Genomic DNA, 23,628 nt, shown 5'->3' with positions numbered 1-23,628 from the left:
TTGCCTGAACATCATGTACCCGCCAGCATTACTCCAGCCTCCAGCCACGTTCAATAACAAACAAGCAAACAAACAACTCAAACAAGGCACAATCCACAGTCCACAATCCCATCTCTTCCTTCTCATTGACCCAATGAACCCTAGGTAGAATGAGTGTATGTATGGCGTATGACCTAGATTGCCCTCGGCCATCACCGGACCTGGAGTAATAATGGGGAAATGTACTCGGTCTTAGTAAAATACACACAGTACTAAGCCTTCTCCCCTCCTCTCCTCTCTTCGTCTCCTCTCTTCTCTGCTCTCCTCTTCTCTCATTTGATTGCGTGTTATCGAGAATAGGGGATGAAACCGGATGACACCTTGTTGGCTGAGTTGGTCAAAAGCTATGCGCGCGGGGGAGCTCGAGTTCAATCTCTTATCTCCATAAACTCATGCAATACAACATCACCAACTTCTGGAACTCTTATCGCTTTGCATAATCATGAGGGTCCGGATTCATGTGCCTGCATAATCTTCTAGATACACCTCGGCGCTTAATAGGTTAACACCCTCCATGCTTTCGATACTCGTGTGCTAATTGGTAGAGTTCGAGAGGAGTGAACGCACAACGTGCCCAGATGGTTGAGGAACAAGGTAGCAGTGATGGTTGTATGTAATGGTGTATTATTAGATATGTCTTGTATGTCTTGTATGTCTTGTATATTTCCCTGTTCGCATCATTGATGAATCAAAGAGACTATTACATCATGATGATTGATTCCCCTCCAGGATAAACCATCTTTCCCAGCTTTCACAGCCCTACCAAACCGAGATTCTGAATCCATCTTTGATCCCACTCAAGTCACAGTCTGGAAATTCAACAAGTATATTCGTAGAGGCGGGAAGGACTTGGTTCGACTTACTTGGCCCCATGATCGAAAGATCCAATCCAATCCAATCCAATCCATCGAATGGAAATCAGATTCCGGTATAGAACTTCACAAACATAATACGAGCATAATCCTTAAATTGCATAATGATGCTTTCAACTGATACTCACACGCCTCATGGCACTGAGACACATATCTCGTTTCGGTCATCTATCGATCAAATGAAGAATGTAACACACACATGTGATACCAAAACGCAACCGCTTATCTTTATCACGTGAAGCAGGACCCGAACTATACTTGGGAGAAAAAAGAGGCCAAAATTATCACCCTAATAAATTCTATGATTAACCAACCGATAATAAAACCTTAATTAATCTTCCAATATAAAGATTATTTGAATATTTGATTCTCTGAATTGGAATGGAACAATCGGATTGTTGAAGGGCTTTGCCTGTGGTCAATTCCGGCCTACTTTTTCTCGTACAAAGAGCCGAATACAAACACATGCCAAGATGGAACAACTAGGTATTCAATATTGAAATGGATCGGAGAGCTCCGAAAATATTTACTAATGGAGGGTAATATATACAGATGCGAAGAGACTGTGAGAATGGAAAGAATAAGTTTGATCAACCTCCTCCTCGATACACGTGATCACAGATCATCATTTCCATAAATGAGTGACGTTGTCATGTTCAGATTACGTGCACGAGTCTTACTTGAAAGTGTCTACAAGGAACAAGAGACACCGCCGCTTGTTGGGACGTTGAGACAGTCGGATGAAATCTTGCCTCCTGATATGGCAACAGCGGTCCATGTCCACTAGGTATTCAAAGTCAGAATCCGATCTTGGATTTATCACATCACGTGTATATCTATTTGGAGGGAGATAACTTACATCGGTGCAAGAGCCGCTTCCACACTCAATAAGAATGTTGGTGGCGGTAGATTCAACGGTTCCAGTAATATTTTCGAGAATAAATTTGGAAATGGTAACGCCATTGGTTGGATCACCGGAGGTTCCATCATAAGCTTGATTGACTGTGATACCGTAGTCGGTGATACCGGAAAGGGTAATGCCAGAGTAAGTGATGCCAGAGACAGTTCCTGAGTCACCAGAGATGGTCTTGATACGGATACCTGGAGAGTGTTAAAGAAAAGTAGGCATTAATCTCGCAATCGTGGATGACATACCATTTTGCGAATCCTTGATCTCCGAGCTTTCGAACAAGACAGTCTCAACAATATTATCATCTCTACCGCCGACAGATCCAACGGAAAGACCGTGGCCACTGGAACAAACACCTCCTGAGAAAGTAATACCCTGGGGAAAGAATTATTAGTCCTTGCTCAGAAAAATCAACAAGATATTGACTCACAGTTCCGGAATTGATAGCAACACAATCATCTTGATTGTATACATTAGCCCCCGTAATGGTGACGCTTGTGCTGGATCCAATGTCAAAACCATCAGTGTTAGCGCCAAGATCATCAGTATCACCATCTTCTGCATTAATGGTAACTCCGGAAATTGTCAAATCGCTTGCGCCGTTAACACTCATCACTTGGACGGGTGGGTTGTAAATATAAAGGTTCTCGATCTTCGAGGAGATCAAGTTGTGTGCGTAGAAGAATTTTGGCTTTGTTTTTCCTCCGTTGGAACCTTCTCCATCCCAGTAAGCAGCTCCGCCGCCATCGAGGTAAGCACCAGTGGTCTGAGTAACGGTGATATCAGTTCCCGAAACAGAGACCAAAGGACCGGACCATTCTTCATAGCCGAAGGTGGTGATACCTTCAAAGATGATCTATTGATCGGACAGTCAGTATAGTGCAAACTTCGGGCTCTTTGAGTAAAAGCTTACTGTAGTTTCTTCAGTAAGGCCTGTCAGATCCAAGGTCGTACCGGATGGGACTGCAAGTGCAGATAAAATGATGGTTGAACAAGAAGCTTTAGACTTGCTTGCCGATGAAGCTCCTCCCGAGCCGGAGAAGGTGCAGGTAGTCGCTCGCTTATGAAGATCTGGAGCTGCCGTTGGAGCTGGTGCTGCAGCAGGGAGAGCCGAAGCTAAAGCGGAAACCCCTCCCAGGAGGAGACAGACAGAAAGCTTAACCATTTTCAAGATGAGCCAAGAGATGAGAGTGTATTGATGAGCAGTGTGGCTTCTTGGCTTTGGAAGCGACTACTTGGCGTTCTTATACACTTACTTGGCACCTTGTGAAAACCAGCTTGAAAAAAGCTTGACCTTGAGACCCCCTGAGCCCCAGTCATCATTCTTATTGCTGGAAGAATCGGAAATGTGATATTGACTTTTAATCCCAGTTTGATGCATGGGAACGGAAGATTTAAACATACTCACTTGCATTCACTGTAGATGGTAGTTTGGCTCAAGGTAAAATTGCTAGTTTTGTCGTTGTCAATTAGACTAATCTTTGAACAACTAGGAAAGATCTATCGAGAGCGTTATCCACAGCTGACCAGATCATCAAGGTCCACTGAAGAAAGGGTTGGGTCCGAAAGTGCGAAAAGGCTTAGGAGAAATGAATTTAGCAGAAGGAAGAAATTATTCCGGAACTAATCTCGTGAGCCCTCCTGGAGACTTTAACAATATACATCTTGGACACTCTTTCCTGTACCATGCTCAGCGAGAATATCATTGATTGATCCATTCGAGGCCGGTAGTTGAAATTTCCCCGGATTTCATTGTTACCGAACTCGGTGGGACGCGTAAGAAGTATCCCCTCATTTCTTGGCTAAAATATCCATGAACCTTAATTCCCCACAATGCCAATTTCTTTAGACCTTTCCAGCCAAGATTATTCCAAATGCTATTTTGGAACCTGTACAGATTGACGAGATGCAATTGAAGAAAATGCGATGATGCGTATTGTATACAGTGGTGGTAGTGCTATTTTTGGGTCTTAGTTTGCTGTCTTTTTGTCCACTCGTAAGCTCGGTGAGGAGGAAAAGCGATAAAAATCCATATGCATATTCTAACACCAGCAGGTACTAGAATCTGAACAGAATCAACGCAGAACCCAATAGCATTCCAAAAAAGATGATAGAATGTAGATCACAAAAACAAATCAAGATACCGATTGGTGGAGTGAAAACATCTGGATAGCTGCCCTCGAATTATCCAACAGATTCCTCCAACCAACAATGCGGATTGAATTCTGAACAGAGAGCCACGGGACTACCATGGGTTCGTTTCAAGATTAGAAAAATAAGAAATTAGACGGCAACACATAAAAAGCCGCGAATGAAAGTAAAGATAACAATTTAAAGGGCTTGACATTGCTGTTACCATACGCGTAGGCTTCAGCGGATCTGGTGTTAGTGATTGACATGATTGTTTGTAGCATCTTCGGAGAATAAGCGAACAGCCGTTTATCCCAAGTTTCAGAGCATTTTTAGTTTTTCAACCTTCAATCTTTCTCCACGTCACGCTGCGCTATTTGTTAACATGGGGGTTTGCCGGTCGGTACTGCGTACATTTGTAAGTACCTGGTACTTAGCTTTCCTGCTTCGAAGATTTGTACTTTGTATTGATTATTTTGGTTAATGACAGAATATGGATTTTGAGATCTCGTGGAATCATTAGGAAAAATTCAGACGAAGTTCAAAAGATGACTATCGCGAAATGATCGGAAGGTCAATGAACAACATCAGAAATGTGATTAGACTAGGTATGCATCGGAGCCGAGCAATAAATTAACCTGCTAACGTACCCCATGTTATCACTGCACGCATCGTACTACAGAGAATAAGCACTTTTCATCAGCGGCGCTCCTACGAGGCACTTGAATCATGTTTATGCACATGGCTAATATCAAATCTCCGATGAGGGGTCGCCGAAATCTCCTTGTCGCATTTTAAATGCCATTCCAATCACGTATGATAGCATTCACAATGCTGTCACTCGCAAAAAGACCTGATTTTTATCTAACGAAGACGGAAGTAGGCTCCCGTTTACAATTCCGCGCCGGATTTCCGATCCCAATATTCAAATATCACTATCATAAACATAGATAGAGTTTTGAATCTTGACACTCTTGCAGATATCAAGCCCAGCAAGACGTCGAACACAAAATCATGATTACTGATTAAAGTTGACCCGCTCGATACACCCTCCACATTGATTCAGTATCAGATGCTCAAAATGCACAAGATTCGAGCCTAGATTGAACGAATTCTATACTGGGAAGCTCAATAGACTAATACGTCTAAGGCAAATCAGCGTGTTCACTATCAATCCCTTCCTCTCAAGAACCCAGGAGCTTTGAAATTAGAAGTGCCTCCTACTGTTTCAGTGGGAGATTGTTATCAGGTCCTTCTTTGACTGGAGTTCTCTCACAGCTACCGCATTCCGAGTAATCTGAGGCGATATCTATAGAATGGTTTCACTATTGTGATCTGCATTTTGATATCGCAGTATGGGCGTTATACCTATCTGTATATATTGTGTACCCCCACGCTACCAATCTTTCGTCTCAATCATGGTTCATGATTTTGCAAACATCTCAAGTGAGAGAATCGTACAATCTCAAATGTCTTCCTCGATTTTTGCTCAAAATAGCATTGTCTATGAAAGTTTCCACGAGGTTCTCTATACCAGTTCATTACTCTTGCTCCTATCTACTACCTACGAATATAGCATCACCGCCAGGAATGGACGCATAACTCCAGGCACACTTTCGATACATCTTGCAATAATGGTATCATATCCGCACAGTACCATTTTCTCGTACAGACTGTATGATGATTATTAGAAGAGTACAAAGTTCAAATCTTGCAGCGCGATGTTGATCTCTTTTAGTGGACGATCACTAGCCTGTGCGATTGATCAAGAGCATCGCGTCATAAAAAATCTCTACGATACTAGAGCACGGTGGTCAAGAAATAAGCGCGAACTATCTCCATGCCACTCCTTCCACCTTGGATGTAACTTCGTTCACGAATATCCATCTATATTATATTCTAGAGCCGTCCCGGGACTTCGAAGCTTCGGAGTAATATTGCTTTAGTACTCACTCAAGGAAATGATAAGTTCAAGATGTGATAAGATTATTGGTAATGCGCAAATTGAAATACATCATGGTAGTATGAGAGCCATCTCATTTCTTACCCAATCCAAGTTGATAAATTGAAGGATAGTTAGAAAATTTCAAACTTCGTTGCTTTGTAATAAGACTCTTTAGTTATTTGATCTTGAATACGAACATCTAGTGGAAAAGGACCGAATTGATCATGGTCGATCACTTTCACTTCAATCTATACTCTCTTGTCTTCTCAAGATGAAGTGGTCATCTGCTTAGACCTACATCAGATCCAAGCCGTCTAGGTAGCTCACTCAAAAAAAGGTCTATCTACTCTTGAAATCTCCATGTCAATCATAATCCAACTTTTCATTGCACGCTTCTCTTACTGTCGTCCCCTTGTTCTCATAACCTCAAAAAGTATGGAAAGTCCTCAGCTTCAGATTTGATTCCAGAAAGTTCTTCATTATCGCAAGATTTCGCCGTCGTTAGCTCTGTCTGAGTTTTCTTCCTACAATAATGTTCAAAGTTTCGGGTTGTTTGAATCTCCTCGACTACGATAACACGCGGTCATACAATGGAATAACACGTGAGTAAATTTCCTATTTGATACTTAAGTTCAGTTCTCGCGGATCTGATTGATTCTTTCGTGAATACACCGATTGATACCACTCAGCAAGATATCTACACTCAACTCTAAACCATGGGTGCCTAGTTATAACTTCTACATTGCTCTGTCGGCCAAGGTTGTTGGTTGTGTTTTCCTAAGATAATTGTCTAGACTACGTATCACCGACATCCAATACTGGATATCTTGATGATAATGTCAAATGTTGCATGGCAATAATGCGTGGCGGTTTTTTGTGAGAGATCGCAGTTTCGATATTGGCAATGGAATGTAATCCTTTTGACAAACTTCAATCTTCTTTATACAGGTATCTTGAGTGGTGACAATGAATCCCCGTTTATGAAACGACGTCAAGTTTACAGTCCCTACTATGACGTAAGACTGCTTTCGACAAACTTCACTGGCAACCAATCCGCTATTGGAAGTGCACACCATGACCTACAAACACGCATCCTGAGCGGGCCAGTAGATTTGCAACCTCGATCTATCTACATTTTACTTGCAAGATCTGGAATTTCGATCATCTTTATTGACAACCAATTTTTGCTGGTAGTGTACGCAACATCACCCGCGAAGACAAAATAAAAACAGCTAAAGCCGAACTCAGAAACACGCGGGTGATTACAATTCACGGCATCGAATCTGTTCAAGCTTTGTAAAGATGACCAATATCATGAAGATAGACTCATGGATATGGATCCCACGGTTATTCCTCGTATAGGTAGTTAAAATTAATACCATTTCACACTCGAGTTGGCCCAAACGGTGGAGCCGGAATGAAAGACAAGATGTTTAAATGAAGCCTCGGGGTCAAGAATTCAGAGACTGTGCTGTCTGAGAATCTAATCCCCAAGGTAACACATGATTATATTCTATTGTCATAGAAATCTCATTTGTATCAATCACTTGTTCAAATTCATTTGCCCTATTTGCTAATAAACTTAGATTGTGATTTCGCAAAGGCAAACGAAACTGTATTGTAATTCAATAGATATCATATATTTCTTCAAATAGGCTGCTTTCATAATTGTAGATCAATTCAATCGATTCTAATTCGTTATAAATAATTGTGTATCTTTTTGATTGATTGTATTTGTCGTTGATGTTAGGATAGAGTTATTTGGATCCGTTACTCTAGTTCAATTCAAAGGCTGCATAATTGTTTATGATCAATTGGGATAGAGTTTATGAATTTGTAGATGTGAAAATGGACTTTACCTAGAGAGATGTATGATTATATAATGGAATACAACTTGATCTTAAAATGTTCGAATTTGATATTGTAGGATGGCATATGTATTATATAAAATGATTATATTTAAACATCTATAATGACTATACCTAGGTATACTACCTTAGGGTTGTACCTTAACCCCGATCGGAAAAGAAAGGAACGAAGGAAGATACTTCTCAATCTACTTTTCTTCAATCTAGTTATCCGAAGTATCATCATTTCCATTACCAAGCTACTTTGAACTCTCGGGAGTAGCACCGGATTTCCTTGGGTTGCAATCATTTTAATTGAAAACTATTTACGACATTCCCCCTCCCCTCCCCATCTCAAGCGGTCAATCATTCAAGGTCGCAATCGTTTGCTGACACAAATTTAAAACGATACCTGGGTCCTGGATGCGGTAAGTATGACGAGTAAATAATTCAATATCAGTGTGAGATCTTCACATCCTTTACCGAATGAATTACGAAGAGGCTTATGGATTGTGGATAGTGATACCACATCGTTTGCTTCCATCGTGTTTCCATCGTCTTATGTCGTGAAATGATCAGGCAGAGAGAAAATGGGATAGGCGCGTAGCAAATAAGGTTCGTATCAATAGTTTTATCGATTGTGAATCACAATCACCATCACCATCACCTCCGCGCATCACAAAATTGGTCTATCAAATATCAGACCCGGTCAAAAGACGGGTCCGCGTCTAAGATAAAAGTGCAAGATGAACAAAGATCTACCCATCCCACCCCAAATACAAATTTGCTCATGCGTACACTCTCCCTCTCAGCCCCCAAATCTCACACACTCTTTCCATTGCCCTCATACCTACAGTGACATACAAACAGTTTGCGTACCACCTACACATACCAATCAGCACATGGAGCCCCATCATTGGCGGGAGCGAGGGGGAAAATAGGGAGCGGGCGCATAGCTTACCCATCCTTCACGGGCTAACCGAACCAATGGTGAGGGCGCTAATAAATAGCCCGCAAACGTGCATGCGCATCCTGTTACTTCAGGGTAGAAATTATCCTAACTTGACTTAACCTAACCTATCCACGCCAAATCCCATTCTCACTGCTCACTTTGATCTCACTCTCCATACCCACCCGCGCTGCGCCTCTATGCTATGTATGTGAGCGTGGATGTTTGAAGATCCTAACGATGATTGATTAATTGATTGAGAGTGAAGGATTTTGGTGCAATGGATTATGTATGTATGGAAGGGTAGGGTAGGGGGTGTTGATTAACGTGTTGGTATATTCCCTAGTCATATAGGCTTTCTTGAGAAGTTTTTCCCCTTCTTCTTCTTCTTCTCTTCTTTTGGTAATTTTGCATATGTGTGTGTATGTATGTTTGATTAACTATTTGTTTGAGCAAACGATTATTTGAACTTGTTTGATTTGAATTTGAATTTGAATTTGAAAACAACAAATGCGGCAAGTGTTCGCAGAATATTGGAAGATTATTAAGTGAATAGAGAGCAATAATGTTGGGTTGATATATGAATGGGATAATAGGAAGTGAGAAAGCTGGAAATGATTATATCGATTCAGAGATGGAGGGTCTTGGTGGTCTGGTGCGGGTTACTGGGCATGGCGTTTGGCGGTCACGACGGGAAGACGGATGGGAGGAAAATTGGGAAGGACAGTTATGGGGACAAGAGGAGCTCGTCGTTGTCGCCGCAAATTAACACTTCTCGAGCTGCCGGTGATGAAGTTGAAGGGGGTTCATGGTATTATCCTACCACGTGGCCTTCTTTTGAAGAGAAGCGTACTGTGTCTTTGAATCAGTCCTATACGCCCCGTTTCGAAGTTGGATTGCAAGGACCACAAGACGCAAAACATCTAGCTTTATGTTACACTACCAATTTCCAAGCACCAGAATCGGCCAACATATATTATGTTATACCTCTCAAATGTAAGTAATTGGCAAGAGGATACCCGTCTCTCTCAAAGCAGGTCTAATCAAAATTGCAGACGAATGTCCAAAGGCTGACCCCTCTTGTCAAATCGACCGCCAGAAATCAGGGACGGCGAATTTAGACGTCAATCTCTATAATACTAGTGCAGGCCTCTCTACCTTTACAAAGCCGAACTCAGCTTTCTTTCTGTGTTTCAGCAATGGTAGTGATACTGTCGTGGGCTTCCTCTGCGAGTCTTACAGCCCATACTTCCAGATATTACGCAGCCCCTCGCCTCCTAATCAGAGAAGAGAAGAGACAGCAGATTTAGCAGCAGCCGAATCATCATCTTTGTCGGCTTTCGCAAGCTCGTTTGTAGCAGCCATAACAAACTATGCAGCTCCAATGACTCCGCTCTCCGTCACAGCAAGCACGACAATCTTCTTGCCTTCAGGAGGAACAGTGATCCCAGCGTCAACAACTGCGCCCAATATACCCATTTCAACATCATATGCCTCGACTGTAACGACACCTATATTAACTCCAACCGGTACCGACGGTTTGGCTAGTGCAACTGGCACCTCTGACTCATCCAGCTCCAGCTCCGGCTCCTCGAACTCCAGCGGACTCTCGCTGGGCGCCAAAATTGGCATCGCCCTCGGCGCTATAATCTTTGTCTTCCTCCTCCTTCTAGCCCTCCTTCTCCTCCTCCGTCGCCGCCGCAAGAACCCCCCTAAAAACACCTCTCGCACTCCCGAGAATCTACTCCTTTCCTCCTCTCTCAAACACAACAACGACTCCAATTCCCTCTTCATCGCCGAAAAACTCGCTCTCACCGATCGCAGCGATACAAACACCCCTCTCACATCTCGCGGTGCCGGAATCCTCGGCGGAACATTCGATCACGACGATGATCTCCACCAAGACTTACCCGCGCCCGGAAGTGCCTTTACAGCAAACACACCTGTACCCATTAGTCCACGCCGCAGCCAAGCTGCCAACACGCTGCGTAGTGAAGTGGTAGGAAGTCGCGCCGTAAGCATCGCTTCCGGAATCTCTCGGCCCGTATCCCCCGTTCACAGCAGTGCGGGGAATATCGTAGATCTCAGTCGAGAAAATAGTCGCGAGCGGATTGGAGATAGGAGTATCTTTGATCAGGAACCGTATACGGATAATATAGGCGCAGGCGCAAATAGTTTAGCAGTAGGTATGAATGGGGATAGAAACGGAAGTCGCACGAATTTAGACGTGCCGAAAGTATATAAAGGGGCGCTACAGGCGCCTTTCCTCAGCGAACCAGGGATGTCGGCTGAGGAGGTAGCGAGGTTGGAGGAGGAGGAGAGGAGGATTGATGAGGCGATTGCGGAGGCGGAAGAGGAGAGGAGGAGAGCGAGAGAAGCAAGAGGGAGATAGAGATTGATGGATTGCCTGGGTGGGAAGTTGGAAGTTTTGGAGTTTTCGGATCTTTTGTTGGTGGGTAGTTTACATATACACCGTGCTAATATAGTAGGTGTGAGATTGCGATATTGTGTATCGCGATTCTAGTATATCTTGTTATATACACTTATTTATTTACATATTTATAACTATTTGTAGTGCGATTACATATACATATTTGATTAATTATCGAATTTTTGTTTTACTCATTATTTGTATATTGCGGAATGCATGGGGGTTTTTCTGTTGCAATACATAACTGTACATGTGTATATATATGCACCGGAGGGATTTCATTTAATATTCAAAGCAGCATCTCGATTCTCCAATCAGTTACTTATTCATTGAATCGCGCTAGGAATTTCTGTGATCTGCTCATAGGTTATTGAGACTGAAATATAATCAGACTATAGAGAACTCGGTGTACATCTCAAAGACAGACAGACCCTCTGTAGCCAAAGAAACCGAGAAAGGAAAAAAGGAAAAAGAGAGAAGGGAATGAAAGAAGGAAGAGAAGCCGCTACAAAGCTGAATGCGGTGGTGAAGACAGAACAGCATGAGTTCAAGCAGGGAATACTATGCATAGGAATTACTAAGTGAATACAAGCACAATCAACATGCTTTCCAAAAAGACCCCCAAATTCCAAGGCCATTTTCTAATATAGTGATATGTTCAAATCAAACACATCTGCACGCCCGCCAAACCAATCTACACAATAGCCAGCAAAATCAAAATATCACCGACTAATCACCAAAACCGTTCAAAAAGTATAAATCCTCAAGATATCTCTCCAATCACACCAAAGAGTGCTCAGATCACTATGATTCACAGCTTCTACATGGTTGTGAAAATTCGGCAATCTTCTTCCCAAGTATGGAAACTTCTCTTCGACAGAATACACCTTCTTGATTCGTGGAGCGTCAACATCTTCATAAGAAGGTTCTCAGGAAGCGGATACGAAGTATATATGTTATACTTTTAATCACGTGTATGTACTAAATTAGTCTAGCTCAGATTAGCTAAGCCAGTGCCAATATCTTGGCCCTTGGCACCATTCTAAATAACCATCTTTTAATCTACATATAAATCTCACAAATGGTAGCAAGTCCTATTTTGGGTATTAAAACAGATTATTAGTTATTATATTAGATCGTTTTCTTTATTATATTATATATTCTATAATCAAATCTTTTATTATACTTCTTTTAAATTATAGAAAAACATTTTGTTTACTATATCTAAATATTATTATAAATCTAAATACACTTTAGTGAAATATCATATTTCTGGATAGTAATGTAAGATAGTTTTATTATTAAGTTAAAAGCTTGATTTGATATAATTCTTCAAAAGATTGTATCAAAAATGAGATTATTTAATTCTTTTCTTATCAAATATCCCAGAGCTCAAAACAAATTATTAGTTTAATAATAGAACGCTATTACTTGAATCTTACTGAATTTAAATATAAATAATTAAATAATATTTGTTTTTTTATATAAATCTTTATTAAATAATTCCTTTCTTTTATTAAATAATTCTTAATAAATATTTAATATATCTATTAATTGGTTTAATAATTATAATTGGGTGGTTAAGGTAGCTTAAGGTATTATTAACACTTTATCTATACTGTAAATTGCAAGGCAAGGTTATTGTTCTGTAATGTTTGGTATATCCTTTTTAGTATAATCTGTATTATCAAACAATATCATTGATAGCCCTTTGCCAAATAAAATAAAGCTTTTAGTTGTAATCTTTTCTATAGAATAATTTTAATAATTACTATAAATAATTTAAGCTTTTATATAATAAAACCCTTTATTAGTAATTATCTCATATTTCTATTCTTAAGATTTAGATTATTTTGATTTGGATAATGAGATTAATATATTTATTGAAATAATGAATAATATTTTGGTTTTTTATAATATATTTTTATTTATTGTTTATGTAAAAACTAAATCTTTAGATATTATTAAGAGATTATTTGCTACTCATCTTATTATTTTCTAATTTGATTAGTATCTATATGGAAAGGTAGAGTTTTGGTATATTAATAAAATATCTAATATAATATAAGTTGAACTAAAAACTAGTATTGAGAATTGATATATCAAATTAGAGATATGCTTTTATATATTATTAAATATAGTATTTGAGAAGTTAGAAAAGTTTAAATATATTATTGGAGATATATATTAATGCAAAGATCCTGAAGAATTTATTTAGAATATTATGATTCTTAGTTGGAATGCGGGTACTATTGAATTTGAATATACTCAAATACTCATTGCTCACTAATATTTAGCTGTAGAACTTTATATTTATATATTTGTTTTAATAACAAAAACAAATCTGTTAATTTTTATAAAACAAATCAGATAAAAAAAGAATAATTGATTTAATATCTATTATCTTAATTTTATTAATAATTGTTTATTTGATTAATATAATAATAAGCATTTTTCTTTTAATAAATTATAATACTAGAATAATCATAGATCTATTTATTCTTTTTTATTTTCTAAAAATTTCTTTAATTTTTATAAGAAATATAATATTAATAAGACAAAGAATAATATCAGATAAAATACATCTTTATTAAATAGAAAACTATATTGAAAACAGAATTCTAAATGAAATTAGAAAACTAATAAAGTAAGAATCTATAATACTAGGGAGAATAAAATAGAAAAAGCTATTATTATAAACGAAATAGCAAAAGATTATAATAATTATATATATAATTAAGTTTATTATTAAAGATTGAAAAGCAATTATAAAAAGTCAAATACTGATTTTGATATTTATAATAAAGAGATGGATATACAGCATATTTATCTTATTTAAGATTCTGCTCTAATATTATTTAAATCTTTAAAAATTAAGATATTAATTAATACAAAATCCGATAGTATATATTAAGATAATATTAAAGATTTTCGATTTGATAAAGGAAATCAGAAATCAAAGCCTATCTCTTTGGATATTGATTTTAGATATAAATTAAATGATCTTATAATATTCCGAGATATTAAGATTAATAAAACCAAATATTAATATTATAACTATTAGAAAATATTTTATATTGAAAATAAATTATATATCCACCTCAGAAATCAATATAGAAAATATAAATCAGTGAAATATTCAATGAAATTCAAGATCAATAATATTTCAAAAGTTATTTTATCTTATCCCTTATAATTTATTAATCAATTTGAGCGAAATATTGTATTAATTAAACCTAAAGAACTATTCTTAATTCAATATCAATCTCAAATAATTTATTCTATAATTAAAATAAGTAAATTATTATTAGATTATATATTCAAGAGCTAAAGATATATTAAGATCAAAATATTATTAGGTAATTCTCAAAACGAAATATATATAGTCTATTTCGATACAGATTATAGTATAAATTTAATCAATCAATCTTTTCTATTTGAAATATATTCTATTATAAAGATTTACATTATGAATAAGATTATAAATATTTATGATTTAGATTTCTAAAGATATAATACAAGCCAATTTGTAAATTTGGATTTTTATCTATTAGTAACTAATGGTATTATAACTTATCTCTATTGTGAAATCTATATTATAGATATACTAAATATCAAAGTCCTATTAAATAATAATATTATTATTCCAAAAGAATGGATTATCAATTTAGATAGCGAAATTTTAATTCTATCTTAATATACAGATCTACAAGCTAAGATTATAATATAATCAAAAAAGACTAAGAGAAAAATCTTAATCTATACTATAAATAAAGTTATCATTTCATTTTACTTTTAAGTATTTATATTAACTATAAATAGAAAGGATAATGAATTATCTTTTCCAATTTATAATATAATCTATAAACCTTTATAACAAGGGAATTTCATATCCTTTTTATATCTAATATCTAATGAGCTTAGTTTTATTATAATCAAAAACCTTATAGATAAGAAAATAGTAATTTATAAAAGTTTAAGGTTCAAGAATATTATAGAATCTAATGCTTAGATAATAATAGTTATAAATAAGGTTAATATTTATTATTTTATTTAAATACTGGCTATTATATTTAAACCAAAAAAATGCTTTTTAATTAAGGGATTACTTATAATTATAATAACTATAACCTTATAAATAACTAATAATACAAATAATATTTTAGGTTATATAAATATAGTTAATTTAGAACTTATTAAATAAAAGATTATTCTATTAAATGAAATTATAATTTATAGAAATAAAATACAAAAATAGTAGTTAAAGGATCTAATAATAAGTAATTATATAATTTAAAAAGATCAAAAAGATTTTGCAAATATATTAAAAAACAAAAAAATAAAGATCGATTTATATAAAAACTAAGAAAAGAAATTTAGATCAAATAAGACAAAGGTTTATTCCATAAATCGAAAAAATCAAATCCTTATAAACAAAACTTACAATAAACTTTATAAACAAAATCGCCTCAAATAAACAATAAAACTAATCCCTTTTAGTTTTCTAATATTCTATATATAAAAAAAGATAATTGATAAAAAAGGAGTTATATCAAAAAAAAACAGGATTATTATAAATATTCATATACTAAATCAAATCGCTATTTCTAATATATATTCAATCTCTATGTAAACCAATATTATTATAATTATGATTGAATATTCTTTTATATTCACCATTGATTATACTAGCTTTTTCTATTAATAATACATCAAAAAGAATTATCAAAAATACTTTATCATATCATTTTATTACAGTTAAGAGATATTTATTTATATAATAATAGAATTCAGAAATTTATTGGTTTATATTCAAAGATATATCAATATTATTCTTAAATTGGAAAGAGAATTTGCGAGAGTTTATATTAATAATATTATTATTTTTAGCTATATATTTAAGAATTATTTAAAATATTTTTAATAGGTTTTTTTATAACTAAAAAACACGAATATTATTTTGAATTCTAAGAAATACTTTTTAGTTTATTCTTCTATTATATTACTTGGTTAAAGGGTAGATATATTTAACCTTATATTAGTAAAAAACAAACTTTCCATTATTTAAGCTTTAGTTTTTCCTTAATTTTTGAAATAATTTGAATACTATCTTGGTTTTATTAGCTACCTATAATAATATATCCCGTATTATATAAAATTATTAATAATATTACAAAAAAGAAAAAGCAAGCTAAATCGTTTATTGTGTGTTTATAATAAGAATGTTATTATAAAGATTAAAAGAAAAAACTCGATAGCAATTTTGAAACTCAAAAATATTATTATTAAAAAAAGGAATTCATTTAACAAATTGCAATTTGTTTTCAAAAAATCTTTAATCTTATATTATTTCAACCCTAAGAAAAGATTATATATTGATATAGATACATTTAAAAAAGGAGTTAATAGTATAATCTATCATTTTATAATTAATTTGTCAATTTAGAAATCTATTATATTAATTATATTTCTTTCTCAACTTATTACATCTACTGAATCTAATTATTAACTAATTGAATTAGAGATTATAAACTTGTACTAAATAATTTCAAGAATTCGGCATTTAATTAAATTATCAAAATTTCTAATAATAATATATACAAATCATTCTATAAGTATTCAGATTATTATTTAAATTTCTATAAATATATCTTTCTTAGTTCAATTGAATTCTTATTATTTATAAAGTTCTGAATATTTTTTCTAATTCTATTTTGAGGTGTAATATAAGTTTAAATATCTTAATATTATATCAGATATTTTATTATAATTTTATATTATTGAAAAGAAAACAAATAAGCAGAAATCAATTTAGATAGAATAAAGTTATAACTATAGAATATCAGAAATTATAGTCTATTCTATAGTAATTCTATAGATTAAAGAAATTTGATTATAAAAACTTAAATAGATATATATATTGGATTTATGGTGTATCAAATTAATTAAATAGATTAAGGAAAATGAGAAATTGGGAATTAATACTGCAAAGCTGCTTTTTGAGATAAAATAAGGTATTCTATATACAAAATCTGATGTAATATATTTATAAAAAAAACTAGTAATATCTATATCTTTAAAAAATGAAATATTCAATTATATATATAATCAATTAAGATATTCAGATTATAATCATATTTACAAAAAGGTTTCTTCCAGTTTTTATATTTTTAATATATCTAAAAAACTTTGATCTTTCCTTTATCATTACTATTAATATAGAATGTTATCAATTCCCTAATATTAATCTTATAAATCACTACAATTTATTCTAATTCCTCCACATATCTTTTATACAATATCTATCGATTTTATCTTAACTTTATTTAAATTGATGCCGGATTTGTTTGATTATACTTTATCAATTACAAATAAACTCTTTAAAACAATTACTTTGATTCCTGGAAAAAACACTTGGATTGTAGTTTAATAAGGAAATTCCCTAATTCAACATCTATTTCTAATATTATAGAAAATACCTTATACAATTATTTCTAATCAAAATAAAAAGTTTGTTTCCGAAATATAAAAAGGAATTATAGATTTATTAAATATTAAACTATTATTCAGTATAATTTGATATTTATAGATAAATAAAAATAATAAATATATTAATTAGATAATAAAAATCGCTTTTTGATATTATCTTAATACTCTAAATAATAATTCGTAATGACCAATAGTGTTATCATATTTATTTATAGTTTTATTAAATTTTATATTTTAAGATATAAATATCACTATTACTATAGTAATATATAGATCTAGGATCAAAGAGTCATTTGATATTATAATAGAAGTAATTGTAAAACTGATGGAAATACCACTCTGAAGAGCTAGATCCGAATTTATAATAAAACGAATGGCTAAAGTATACCTAATAAAACCTACGAATAATACTAAATACAAATCTATAATAATCGAGGTAATTAATATAATTAAATTCATAGTTATATTTATAAAATATTATTTTAATTAATAATATAAATCTATATTCTTTAAGATTAAAAATTATATTTTTTTATAATTATATTGAGAATATAATATATCTAATATTATAAATAGAAATACAAAAATCGAATAATAGTTCATAAGTTTATTCAAAATCCTAAAAAGGATTGAATATTTAATTTATTGAATCAAGCTACTTGAGTTTATAAAGATATATTTAATTATTAATATTATATATCTTGAGTTTATATTAGATTTTATATAAAATCCTTTTTATTACTCTTTTATATAAAGAATTCTATAAAATCCTAAATTGATTTTAAAAAGAATTCTGTGAAAATAAGTTTTATATAGAAGAAAAGAAGGAGAAATAAGTAAGTATTTGATTTAATATTTAGAAAAAAAGGCAGAATAGAATTAATAAATATTAGATAAAAGAATTTTAGTAAAATTAATTAGAACTTTTAATAAATAGATTTATATATATTTAAAAATAGAAATCAGAATTAAATATATTTTGTTTTAGGGCAAAGTATTTTCTCAATTACAATATTTGTTATATTTTTAATTATGTGTATATACTAAATTAGTTTAGCTCAGATTAGCTAAATTAATGCCAATATCTTAGCTCTTGGTACCATTCTAAATAACCATCTTTTAATCCACACACAAACCTCACAATATATGTCCTAAAAGTGTACCGTAGTAGTGAGTCTTGTTGTTACCAACGAAGGATTTCTCTTTGTGAAACTGCTATTTTGGTGGCTGGGACTCCGGATTCGTCTCTTCGAACGCAGTCTAAGTTCTATGATACTCCAGCTATGTTATATTCAATTACACGTGTGATATACCTCTCGCTGTATGAATTCCATCATTCTACATTCACCCGAGCCAGAGGGCGCGTCTGACTTAAGTGAAACCCCTTGCCATGCTTGATCTTTGGTCAATACATCATTCTACACGCGATTCTTCCAATCATGGCGGGTGCTCTTTACACATTACTGACTGGTTTAGCAGACATTTAATAATCATCATTACAAGAGTCCACATTCTTCGAATAGTGTAGTTACAAAAAGCTCTACAGAGATCTGTTCCACCTTCATTCCCCTTTACCCACAGGCGAAAATTCATTAACTTAATATGGAAAGCTTCACGGTGCAACCAGCCTCGACACTGACTGTTGATGTACCACCGCTACGGCCAGTAACTTGAGAAGGCTACTACAGGGTGACAAATCAAGTTCGGTCCAGTTTGTGGATTTATACCTGAGCCAAATTGAGAGACACAATCATCGAGACCTGAAATTGAATGCAATGATAAGCATAGCACCCAAATTAATCCTACTCGACGTTGCCAAATTTCTTGATGATGAGCGTATCAGAGGATCCCTCCATGGCATTCCAGTTACCGAAGGTAAGCTACCCAACCATAACGAAGGAATCCACCTAAACAATTATTAGGACAGCATTTTTACTGATGTGTCCTCTAGGAATGGATATCTCTTGTGTATGCTTTAGTAGGTTCTATTACCCAGCACAAGATCCTGTAGGCACTGTTCCCTTGGGCTACTCTCAGACAAATGGACGTCCATTTAGACTTGCTGCTGTTGCTTCTGGCTAATGAAGAGCACAAGATATTGAAATTCATGACTGCATGGGATGAATTCACGCCATCACGTTTACCCCCTCTCCAACTAATGGATTGAAATTCTCCTGAGTACTCTAACATCTTGGCTTAGCTACTGAGCCAGCAAAAATATCCGCCGAGAGTCAACCACCGAAAGTTATAGTCGCTAGGAGAGGATAGGTCTGGTGTTGATGATGTGGGTTGGGTGGGGACGAGTTTAGCCATCTACTACTAGAGAATACCTATCTGTATAACAATGTACATATAGAGAATTGAGGCAGTAGAAAATGAAAGTCTTTCGCTGGAAAGATTTGGATAAAAAGTCATCAGCCAATGGCAAACACGGTCTGAACTGACTGTCCTATCATTCGGGTTCCTGACCCTTCCACTTTTCCCTCATAGCTTCAACGTCAAAGCCGCACAATTCTGCTCTCTTAACTACCTCTCTTGCCTTTCCAGTAACTGGTGCATCAATCATTTTGTTGTCCAATGTCCACGCTCCTTTCCCCTTCTTCTCCGCCTTTTCATCTGCAATTACTACTCGTACACTCCACTCGACTTCTTTCTCTCCAGGTGCAAATGCTTTCTGAACAACGTCCACTTGGGAAGGATGTATACATTGTTTTCCATTAAACCCTAAACCCTTTCCCTGAAGAGATTCTTCTCCCAAACGAGCTAGTCCCTCACTTCCCCTGTATGATGTACACACTAAATCAATGGTAGATGGGATATTAAATGCTCGTGCACAAGTGGCAATGTGACTTCTCGCATATAGGAATTCGTCAAGACTAGGTGTTCGTGTAATGCTTAAATCCAAAGAGAAATCTTCAGCGGCGAATATTAGGCCATGTAAGTAGGGAGATGCTTGGCAGATTGACGAGAGGTTTATAAGAGATTGTGCAGATTCTATGAGAGCGAGTATTTTGACTGGGTTAGAAGAAGGCGATGGAGTAGATGGATGTCGCGAGGGAAGAGTATGACGAAGAATATCATTTATGAAGTGGAGATCGGAAGCCGAATTAACTTTGGGTACTACGAGAGTGTCGAGGTGTTGACTTTTGAGGACCTGAGTGAGATCTTGTAGAGCGAGGCCTGATGAAACAGAGTTAATTCGTACAGCCAGTCTATGGTGATAGTGGAATCAGCATATATGTTTTCACCTTCTAGAGGACAAAAAGACTTATCAGACATAAAATACATACTCTCCTACATCTTTTGGTCTTTCACCCTTTAGAAAATCCACAATGTTTTTCCTTGCCATCTCCTTATTCCCCAATGTCACCGAATCCTCAAGATCATACGCAACAGTATCGACCTTTAACCCTCGGGATTTCTCTAGAAACTTGGGTGAAGATGAAGGCACTTGCTCGTAGGTTAGCTTCCCATGAGGGAGCTTCCATATGTGGTGTTCAGATGGATAGCATACCATAGAGGAGAGCCCTTCGGAGGACAGAAGCTGCTGCGTTTCGCGACATTGCTATTTCGAAGGATACAAATCAATTGAAGGTTGAAATAAGTTGACGAACAAAATCCCAAAGACTTTGGAGTGCTGATGGAACCTCAATTGATATTGTGCTTCGGGAGCTTACCCCACAATATACCACTTACTAGCCTTGCTCACCTGGCCATTTACGGAAATGCAATATAGGTTATACCTAGCTGATTAGATATTGTACGGTATAGATATTAGCTCTTTTACTTATCTACCTATGAAAGATACAGTACCAAAAGATGAACTATTTGGAAATAAATGAGACAAGTAAAGTTAATCGCACCTTATTGAAGATTAGAGACAGTAAGGTTCGGGTGGTTAATATCATTCAGCTGAGGCTCGGATGTGATCTGCCAATGCACAGGGACCCTTACCATGTAGCTAAAGCCTATCAGTAGACGCTAACACAATCAACATCTTATCCATCCTCAATCCAAGCTTCACCTTCCTTCACCTACAAGTTGCTCAACTATAAATACAATATTCTATACACCAAATCGCTGGGCTCATCAACTGCCCAAACACCAATCATGACAACTCCAATTCCAACCCCAGACCCAATACCTTTATTTCGACCTTCGAAAAAGCGCAAGATTTATCGACAGCGAAATCAAGATGATAACGACGAGATAAAACCCGAAATCTCCACAAACGCGCCCGCGCCAACGGCAGCAGCTATACCCACAGAACAAAGTTTAGACGAGCTCATTGCTTCGAATTCTATTCCCTTTAGAAAAGAGGAGGGAGATGAAGAAGGTGGACTGGAAGAAACGCCCCTGAATATATCAGAAATTCTACGTCTGCGAAAACAACGAAAGAAAATTGGAGGGGTGGAGTTCAAAGCCGAATCTAAGATTCGAGATGGGAATGACGATGAAGGAGATGGGGATGCCCTGGTGAAATATGAAGACAAGGATGCAGAGGAAACGCAGCCTGAAGGCGGACTTTCCATGCGACGATTTGCGCCGCAGATGGGAGTAGTGGGGAGTGGTGTTGATAAACATATGTAAGTACATTTCGTATTCTTCCCGAGAGAACGGCTTGGGTGTAAGTGCGGTGACTAATAGTATAGGATGGCATATATAGAATCGAAACTCGGACATACATCTCAATCCGTTGATTCTCCATTCACAAACCCTCAAGCAGGAATTTCAAAGAATGAGACTTCTACAACTCAATCTAAAGAATCTCAAAGAGCACCTACTACAATGGGTCAAATTCTCGAAATTGATCTGGGAGAAGAATCAAGAGCAAGAAATGCATATCGAACAGAACTAGCTCGCAGAAAAGCAGCAGGTGAGGTCATCGAACTCGAAGAATCTACACAACCCCTCCCAAAGCCCCGTCTTGGGCGCGATGGTAAACCCTGGCGTGGTCGCAAAAGAAGAGGAAGCGATGACATTCAACGCGATGCCCTCGTAGATGCTATTCTTCATGAAAATCGTCTCGAGATTTACGAGCCCGCGCCCTCGAGTAAGGAAATGAATCACACGGCAGGATTGGCCAATGATGAAATGGTCGCAGAATCATTCCGCAAGGATTGGGAAGAAGCTAGTTCTCATGCATCCTTGCAGAGACAACAGCAGATGTCTGAAAAAGCGGCAAAGGATAAGAAGAAGGGGGCTCAGGATAAGACGGAGGAGGAATTGTATATGAAAGGACCGAAGTTGGGTGGAAGTAGGAGTGCTAGAGCTGCGATGAGGGAATCAATGTTGAAAGGGAAGGCGGTAAAGAGGTAGGGATAGATGAGGGATATATCGACTTAGAAATTGATGGGAAGAGCTTATCAGTTGAGTTACAGTCATTGCTTCGCAGGTTGCGAAAAGGAAATGGAAGAGAATAACTTGGTGTACATTCCCGTAAAGATCATGAACTTGCAAGTGCATCCATCTTTTTGATGAGCTTGCTTGGTATTCCTATCTCTGTTCGTAAAAATACACTCTCCAGTCGTCTGAGTTTATAAATACGAAGAATAATCACATTCATCACCTTTCTCTTCTCGAAGAAACCATACAGATATAATTTCAATCACCGAAGGTCTTTCGAATTTGCTGTCTGTTATACCAAAGAAACCCCCCCTTTGCGATATTTAGATTGATAATGGATACTGATATCTTTCCTACATACTAGGTACCTAGGTAGTCACCCATCATAATCCTATACTCCATTACGTTTTTCCTGACGCCGCTTTTCTCCCTTTTTCTCGTTTCTCGTGTTTGTATAGGTAGGTAGTCAGGTATTTCATACGTATCCACATGGATAGTCCATCCACCTGATAATTCAACCTCAATTACAATTTTTGCAGCAAAAGCATACATCGTATCGTATCACATCGCATACATCGCATCGCGTATTTCAGGGGTTGGAAGGGAAGGGAATGGAAGGAGGGAAAGAAGGTGTAGATCCCTAGATACCTGGGTAGATAGGTAGGTATGT

At 35.7% G+C, this 23,628-nt stretch overlaps 5 protein-coding genes across 5 annotated transcripts; 3 read left to right on the top strand and 2 right to left on the bottom strand.

Moving 5' to 3' along the window:
- Positions 1-1,601: 1,601 nt before the first annotated feature.
- Positions 1,602-2,986, bottom strand: EAE97_003086 (uncharacterized protein; the record flags this gene model as incomplete). The annotated part of the gene is made up of 5 exons (XM_038873598.1): positions 1,602-1,694; positions 1,771-2,012; positions 2,067-2,196; positions 2,252-2,677; positions 2,735-2,986. 5 exons carry the CDS (start codon positions 2,984-2,986, stop codon positions 1,602-1,604), a joined length of 1,143 nt encoding a protein of 380 aa, XP_038735461.1.
- A 5,954-nt stretch (positions 2,987-8,940) lies between these two features.
- EAE97_003085 (uncharacterized protein) lies at positions 8,941-11,355 on the top strand. The gene is made up of 2 exons (XM_038873597.1): positions 8,941-9,688; positions 9,748-11,355. The coding sequence occupies exons 1-2, from the start codon at positions 9,307-9,309 to the stop codon at positions 11,082-11,084; spliced, it is 1,719 nt and encodes a 572-aa protein (XP_038735460.1). The 5' UTR covers positions 8,941-9,306; the 3' UTR covers positions 11,085-11,355.
- Positions 11,356-18,878: 7,523 nt separating this feature from the next.
- Positions 18,879-19,694, top strand: EAE97_003084 (uncharacterized protein; the record flags this gene model as incomplete). The annotated part of the gene is made up of 3 exons (XM_038873596.1): positions 18,879-18,933; positions 19,092-19,487; positions 19,609-19,694. Exons 2-3 carry the CDS (start codon positions 19,388-19,390, stop codon positions 19,692-19,694), a joined length of 186 nt encoding a protein of 61 aa, XP_038735459.1. The 5' UTR covers positions 18,879-18,933; positions 19,092-19,387.
- A 113-nt stretch (positions 19,695-19,807) lies between these two features.
- Positions 19,808-21,456, bottom strand: EAE97_003083 (uncharacterized protein). The gene is made up of 4 exons (XM_038873595.1): positions 21,290-21,456; positions 21,127-21,177; positions 20,903-21,062; positions 19,808-20,824 (listed from the first exon to the last, which is right to left on the bottom strand). The coding sequence occupies exons 2-4, from the start codon at positions 21,173-21,175 to the stop codon at positions 20,065-20,067; spliced, it is 969 nt and encodes a 322-aa protein (XP_038735458.1). The 5' UTR covers positions 21,176-21,177; positions 21,290-21,456; the 3' UTR covers positions 19,808-20,064.
- A 266-nt stretch (positions 21,457-21,722) lies between these two features.
- On the top strand, positions 21,723-23,209 carry EAE97_003082 (uncharacterized protein; the record flags this gene model as incomplete). The annotated part of the gene is made up of 2 exons (XM_038873594.1): positions 21,723-22,198; positions 22,265-23,209. The coding sequence occupies 2 exons, from the start codon at positions 21,723-21,725 to the stop codon at positions 22,929-22,931; spliced, it is 1,143 nt and encodes a 380-aa protein (XP_038735457.1). The 3' UTR covers positions 22,932-23,209.
- Between the last annotated feature and the right edge of the window lie 419 nt (positions 23,210-23,628).

This window comes from Botrytis byssoidea (assembly GCF_014898295.1).
Source record: "Botrytis byssoidea strain MUCL 94 chromosome Unknown BBYS_005, whole genome shotgun sequence".
NCBI lineage: Eukaryota > Fungi > Ascomycota > Leotiomycetes > Helotiales > Sclerotiniaceae > Botrytis > Botrytis byssoidea.
Note: the sequence above shows the minus strand (reverse complement) of the source record. Positions and strands in the feature narration are given on the sequence as shown.